The 7,376-nt window shown below is 38.9% G+C and overlaps 2 protein-coding genes across 2 annotated transcripts; both read left to right on the top strand.

The window, feature by feature from the left end:
* Positions 1–603: 603 nt before the first annotated feature.
* On the top strand, positions 604–4,437 carry LOC121754184 (protein CHUP1, chloroplastic-like). Its single transcript, XM_042149541.1, has 6 exons — positions 604–1,882; positions 2,263–2,394; positions 2,471–2,652; positions 2,729–2,840; positions 3,859–3,993; positions 4,069–4,437. Exons 1-6 carry the CDS (start codon positions 782–784, stop codon positions 4,213–4,215), a joined length of 1,809 nt encoding a protein of 602 aa, XP_042005475.1. The 5' UTR covers positions 604–781; the 3' UTR covers positions 4,216–4,437.
* Positions 4,438–5,619: 1,182 nt separating this feature from the next.
* LOC121753916 lies at positions 5,620–7,354 on the top strand. The gene is made up of 5 exons (XM_042149210.1): positions 5,620–5,909; positions 5,984–6,060; positions 6,569–6,680; positions 6,752–6,900; positions 7,128–7,354. The coding sequence occupies exons 1-4, from the start codon at positions 5,650–5,652 to the stop codon at positions 6,879–6,881; spliced, it is 579 nt and encodes a 192-aa protein (XP_042005144.1). The 5' UTR covers positions 5,620–5,649; the 3' UTR covers positions 6,882–6,900; positions 7,128–7,354.
* The last annotated feature ends 22 nt before the right edge of the window (positions 7,355–7,376 follow it).

The following is a 7,376-nucleotide window of genomic DNA, read 5'->3' as shown; positions in this document are numbered from 1 at the left end:
TATCGATTCCCATTAAAATCCATGACATTAAAAAATACTCCTAAGACGGATGAAGTAACATTTTTACTAATTTTTGTATGACTTCCATGTGTAAGCATAGTCCCCAAGTTAATTTCATAAATGTTATGTGAATGACCAGCCCATCAAATTTTGAGTCAAACTCCATTTGAATTGCTCAATTAAAAATTATGTTGGAATTTTATGGGATTAAAAATTTTCTACCATAATCATAAATTCGTTACCTCAATTTCGATCTCACTCGGATTAGGATGCATAAAATATTATAAGTATTTTGATTTTAAATTTAAATTTGAAATCCCATAAAATTGACCAATAAACAACACAAATTTATTACTAATTGACAATTATTCCTGTATAATATCACTGATATCAGTATTTTTTTAGCATTGAATTCATACCTATATAAAGAATACTCCAGAGAGGATGAGAAAGAGTCATATTTACATGACACTGACTATTATTAGTTGATGATAATGTTTCTCCACACTTGGAATCTTAAGTTGGTTATAGTAACTGAGCTTGATTTCCAAAATTACTAAAAACAAAAGCATTAAATAAAAATTTACTGGAAACAGTATCTTAGGTAGCGAAACCCCTCACAATTCACAAATTTAAATAATTTAATCGCTAAAACCTCCTACTCTAAGTTTTCTATACTGCATTGCATTCGTTTTCATTATCTCTTCAATTTATAAGACAAATTGACTCCTGAAGAATCTTCCTTCTCCCTCATTTCAATACAGCAGAATTTAAGGCAGCAATGGCTGCTGGGAAAGTGAAATCTGTAATGGGGCTGCAGAAACCAGCAGCGGCTCCAGCTAAGCAAAGGCCCGCCGCCGCCAAACCGCCGTGGTCGACCACCGCCAAGCCACCGCAGAAGGCCTCCGCCGCCCCTTTCTCGCGCTACTTCCCGCGCGCGTCGGCTCAGGTCCAGCCCCGCCCTCCCGATGCCGCCGAACTCCTCCGCCTCGTCGAGGAATTGCGGGAGAGCGAGTCGCGCTTGAAGACCCAAATTAGAGAGTCCGTGTCCATCGTTCCCGTGTTGGAGAGCGTCATCTCCAACAAAAATTCCGAAATCGGACGCTCCAGAAGGAAGATCGAATGCCTGGAATCCGAAAACGAGAAGCTCCGGAGCGAGAATGAGTTTCTGCACATGGAGCTGTCGAAGCAGAATCGGGTGTACGAGGAGAAAATCAAGCACATGCAGGCTGAGCTAGCTGACATCAAGATAGCCGTTTCCGAGAGAGAAAGTGAGTACGTGGATGCGTCGTCTCCATCGGCGGCGACAGCGAAGGTCAGCGATCGTAAATTTAATATACCCCCCAAGTGTTTGAGAAAATGCCCGACTCAAATTAGTAGCAAAAACGAAGCTGAAGCGAGGAAAGATGAAGTCTTCACTGCGGCAACTGGAATTTCCGATGAAATTCCAGAAACTTCCGATGGGTTTCCGGGGATAAGATCCCGTGCCCCGCGCGTGCCTAAGCCGCCTCCGCGGCCATTTCATTCATCTTCTCCCAGGTGTTTACAATCCGTCTCGTTGCCTTCTTACGGTTCCTTATCCGATTCAGCGCACCGCGCGTTATCGGAGATTCCACCTCCTCCCCCGCCACCACCACTGCCTCCGTCACGGCCAGAGAAATCCCTATCCGCAGCCCCACCACCTCCTCCTCCGCCTCCCCCAAAATGTGGGTTGAAGCCGGCGCCGGCGAAGGTCAGGAGAGTTCCTGAAGTGGCTGAGTTTTACCACTCACTAATGCGGAGGGACTCAATTTTCCGGAAGGATTCCACCGGCGGCGGCGCGGGAGCTGCGGCGAAGGACATGATTGGTGAAATCGAGAACCGTTCCGCACATTTACTCGCCGTAAGTTCTCTGTAGTGTTTGACTAATTTGGTCAGGGTGTGGGTGTTTTACTGTTTACTGTTTAGGTTTTTTTACCGCCATCGCCACTCTGTCACTGAGATTGACCGGTCTCTCTTTCATGGGGCGCTTTTTCTTGGAACTTTGCCAGCTGCTTTACAGGATAAGACACTGTTTATATTCCAGATCAAAATTGGTAAAACTGAACCAAACACGTGGGCAAAAATGAGAATTCATCCCATGTATTGATTGTGATCAATTCCAATTGCACTTTTTTGGTTGGTTTTACAACAAAAATGGAAAAGCATGTAAATGTGTGTGTAATCGTAGCCACTTTCATATGCTTGTCTTTAACTAATTTGTTACTGCCCCCTTAATCACAGATTAAGACTGACATAGAGACTCAAGGGGATTTTATAAGGTTCTTGATTAAAGAAGTTGAGGCTGCTGCATTCACTGACATTGAAGATGTTGTGTCTTTTGTCAAATGGCTTGATGATGAGCTGTCTTACCTGGTATAATATCCCTGAGTTTCTTATAAAGGTAGCTACTTTGTGGTTGGTAATGATTTTCTAATCGGTTTTTGCAAAGGTGGATGAGAGGGCAGTGTTGAAACACTTTGATTGGCCTGAAAAGAGAGCAGATGCATTGAGAGAAGCTGCTTTCGGTTACTCTGATCTGAAGAAGCTGGAGTCAGAAGTCTCCTCCTTTCGCGACGATCCTAGGCAACCTTGCACTCATGCTCTCAAAAAAATACACTCTTTGTTTGAGAAGTGTGAACTCTACCTAAATTAGTTACCTGAATTTTCTAGTAGCAATAAATTAATATGCTGCGTTATTTTGTTGCAGATTGGAACATGCTGTGTATAATTTGTCGAGATTGAGAGAGTCAGTGAAGGAGAGATACAAAGGCTTCCACATTCCTGTTAACTGGATGCTCGATACCGGTTATGTTAGTCTGGTAAAATCTCATCACAAGTTTTGATCTTTTTTGACAGTTGATGAGTATAGAGTAAAGGCTTTTATGTTACTTTTTCTTGAAGCGGAGATATTACTTAATTACTACTTTGAATTGTTATGGTGGAGAAGATCTTCTCTAAATCCACAATTTAGACAGGATTTCTCATTTTCATAAACAACTGTATTAATATACTGAGTTTGTCGAGGTCAACTCCAAGAATTATAAAAACATTCAGACAAATCAGATTTTTCTATTAAAATTATGCATATATTGAATTATAGCCTATTTACATATATGGAAAGAATTGACATAACCTTCGTTAGCTTATCCGTATTCATCCCCTCAAATAATTAACTTGCTGGTACGGTCCAAGTTCATCCATTTAGGTGGAGCCTAGGTACTGGTCTGTGTCAATTAAGGATTAGCAATAACTCTCTTTAACTGCGGACATATTGCATGCACTTCACATGTCTCTGATTGCGAGATTTAACATATGTTAACTGCAAAGTTTTCTGAAACTTCAGCGTTCGTCCTATAAGTAGAATCTACCGGTAAACCTCGTAAACTAAATGAGCAGTAATCAAATGAAAGAGATGCATATCAGTAGTTAAATGAGCAATTTATTATTTGGTAATTTGGTGTAGGAAGTTCATTCCGTGGTCCCTCGAGGTCATTTATACAACTGGAAACTTATGGGGAAGCATGCCTTACAAAAATTAAAGTTTTGGTAGGTGGCAAAGGATGCCACATTTTGTTATATGTCCAACTACTGCACGAGAGTTGCTGAGCATGTGCAAGCCTCTTATATATTTAAGATGCCTCAATTTTGTCTCTTTTGATTTGGGATTATTTTATATTCTTTAAGTTGACCTTAACCTAATCCCTAAAATCTATTTTAACTTTGTGCACTTTCTTGCCTGTTTCTAATGTATCATTGTTTTGTTTAATGAAACTTTAATGGGAGAAGCTTCCTTGGTAGTATTATTGTTTACCTCATAGGGCTGACAATTGTGTGCAGATCAAGCTGGCGTCCGTGAAACTAGCAGTCAAGTACATGAAGAGAGTGTCGGGGGAGCTTGAAATGGTTGGTGGCAGCCCCGAAGAAGAAGAGCTCATAGTTCAAGGTGTCAAGTTTGCTTTCCGAGTTCATCAGGTGAGTGATATGCTTCTTTCGAACATCATCATATTTGGCAAAGGGGTCAGTTCTGATTCTGATTTTGTTTCTTAGTTTGCGGGTGGTTTTGATGTGGAAACGATGAAGGCTTTTGAGGAGCTGAGGGATAAAGCTCGTCTGTGTAACGTGCAGTGCCAAACGCAGCAGCAGCAGCAGCACAAGTATGTTTCGAGGTCTTGTGCGCCTGCTGTTTATCTGTAGGGTGTAACAAACTCTGCTGCAGAAGATGATAGCTGCTATTTTTTTTGCTGTAAAATAGGGTTTGAAGATAGGGAAAGAATGTGAATATGATTGGCGGCTTGAACTGCATTGATTTTGTACAAGCTTATTGATGTATAAGCTTCAACTATTCAAAATATAACAATGATTTGAATTGAATTTAGGATGAAGATAAAATCAATGAAATTGCCTGTTAAGTTTTCATTTTCTTTTTTTCTTTCTGGTAGAGATTTTATTGTTTTAGATTTTATACCCTTCTTGGTATGATAAAATGGAACGTGATTCCTGCTTCCATTCTATTCATTTAGTAGGAGTACTTGGTATGATGGAATGAGAGATAAAATGAAGCGAAAATGCAAAACAAATACAAAGAAATAGCCATTTCATTCCTACTTTCATTTTATTCCATCATATCAAGAAGGACCTAAGAGTTTGTTCGTTGTTCAGCGCAAGACATATTTAACCTTCCGAGCATTGTTGTCAAAAATGTGCTTCGGGCACGGGGTGCACAAGGCTTGATCTGAATCGCCCCAAGGTGGCTGGGACGCTCACGTGCAACTGTGCAAGGACCGAAAAAGAAAGATTTATATTTATTGTCATTTACACTTCCAATTATTGTGTCTCTTGATATACTCAAAATTAGTTAATAGTCTCTTTCTTTTGATGAAAGGTATATTTAGTGTTATTTGTACTTTCATTTAATGTGTCTTTTGCTATTATAAAGTAGTAATTAATACTAGCATATAACATCTAAACCCAGAAAATTAGAGTACTGTACTACATTAATACATTTAATCCAATCCTAAATGTCTAAATCTGAATATGAATCTTTCTATCAAGAAGTGTTCAAGTTCCCTTTTACATAAATAAACAGTTTTATGTATTTTATGAAAATTTAAGCTAGATAACTTTGTCAAATGATGTAGAAGGACAAACAATGCTAATGAAGTAGGAATATAAAATTATTGATGTACTTTAATAAATTCAATTGGTATTACTGAAATAATATTTTCTTCAAAGATACAATGCATTCATTCACATCCAAAAGTTCACAATTACACATTCTGCAACTAGATCATTGAATTTTGATCTACTCCGTTTGTCATAGGAAAAGCGTCTTCAACTGATCATTGGCAATATTTTAATTAATGTAAATAAAGACAAAGACAAGAAATTACACTCAAAATTTAATAAAGTGTTAGATAATAAAGGTATTAGGGAGCCAATATATAATCTTATAATAGGTGAAATTGTTTGAGAGCCAAGCATTTTGGTATTTTCCATTCTCGATAATATGAGGCCCATTTGGATTTTAAGGCCCAAACGCAAACTTGTTAATTATTTGGCGGAGATTTCAAGCTTTGAGCCCAATAATTACAGCGGAGCTCATCGTTTTCAATTTCATAGCAAAAGGCTATGACGTCTCTTTTGATTGGTGGAGGAATCACTGTGAAGCCCCCAATTCCGTTTTCCCCATCAAGTCTAGCTTCCTTCAATTTCGCAGCTCCCTCTTTTTCGCATAATAAACCGATTACTATTTCACGGCCTCTGAAATTGGCAGCTGCTGCTTCTTCCATGGCGAGTCAGCAGAGTTCAGTCGAAGCGTCTACTTCTGTCCCCGATTCTTCCATCAAGCTCCTCTTTGTTGAAATGGGCGTCGGCTACGATCAGCACGGGTGCCTCTCCCCCTCTCTTGATTTTGTGATTATGCACGGATTTTCTGATTTTAGATTTTTTGAATGAAAAACAGACAGGATATTACATCAGCGGCAATGCGGGCTTGTAGGGATGCCATTTCCTCCAATTCAATTCCTGCTTTCAGAAGAGGTCAATGTTGCTAAAGTTATTTTCTTTCTTCCTATTGTTTTCTGTTGATTTTGAATTGGATTGATCCCCTTTGTCAGCTTTCTTGTGATGAGTTCTGAGTTGAACCCTGGATTAGGCATATGGAATAATTAATATTTTGTGAACTAATTGATTTTCAATTTCAAATGGGATGTTTGAACTTTTTTGTAGCTTGTTGTAGGCACATGGAATCATTGATATTTTTGTGAACCTTCTCCATTCATTGATTTTCAAATGGGGTGTTTGAACTCTATAACTTGTTATAGGCATATGGAACTCTATTACTAGTTAGTTTTCAAATGGGATATTTGAACTCTATTTGTAGCTTGTTTATGGCCTTTGTTCACATAAACTATAAGATTGAATGTGTGTATGATGTATCACTTTGAAACTGTCACTATCTTAGCTGTATTTGCTAACAAGCAGTTGGGAAATGCATTTCTTTTCATTCTTTATAACTGTTTTGGTTGTTCTTGCGCGTGGTGGTCAGGCTCTATACCCGGTGTTTCATTTGCTGAGATGAAACTGCAGATTAAGTTGGGAGTCCCTCGACCTCTCCAGCATTTGTTGGATATCAATAAGGTCAAGTCAGTTTTTCCTTAGTAAGTAACTGCACCTTTTCGACTTATCCACATGTTTCTGCACTCGTGTTTTGATCATTTCTACTTAACAGTGGAGCGATAACGAATGTTGAAGTTGTGGATGGTGGGCTCATATGCTCAAGTGGCGTGGAAGTTGAGGAAATGGGAGATAAGAATGACAACTGCTACATTGTCAATGCGGCTGTCTATGTTGGCTACTAATTAAGTTGATGTATACAAGGTTTGTTTCTCCTTTCGTTCAAATACACTGATAAAGAAGTTCTACACGAACCAATTCTGAATCAGTTATCTCGTGTTGGTCTACAAGTCGCGATATCTTTTTTGAAGAAAATCATTACCCTGTCTGATTGCAGATGTACTAATCAATCAAGCTCAAAGTAATAGTAGTTTTAATTTGCTGCTATGCTAATTCAGTTCGTGCTACATCTTATAGCTCACGTGTAACAGGATATTGTCAATTTCTTACCTGAAGAGAAGTGGTGCTGCTGCACAGACAAGTTGGCTGCAAGTCTCAGGCATCATAAGGGGGCTCCATTTTAGTACCACCTTGTCTTCATTGTATTTAGATTGACAGCAGATACTCTGTTTTTAGTTGTTGTGCTGTCTGATTTCAATCAGTTTTCGCTGTAATAAAACGGTTGATGGTTGCTTTGATGGAACATCACATTCAGTTATATGCTACTACTATGTTTTTTC

The sequence above is a fragment of the Salvia splendens genome, chromosome 11, assembly GCF_004379255.2.
Source record: "Salvia splendens isolate huo1 chromosome 11, SspV2, whole genome shotgun sequence".
NCBI lineage: Eukaryota > Viridiplantae > Streptophyta > Magnoliopsida > Lamiales > Lamiaceae > Salvia > Salvia splendens.
This window is presented reverse-complemented; position numbering and strand designations above follow the sequence as displayed.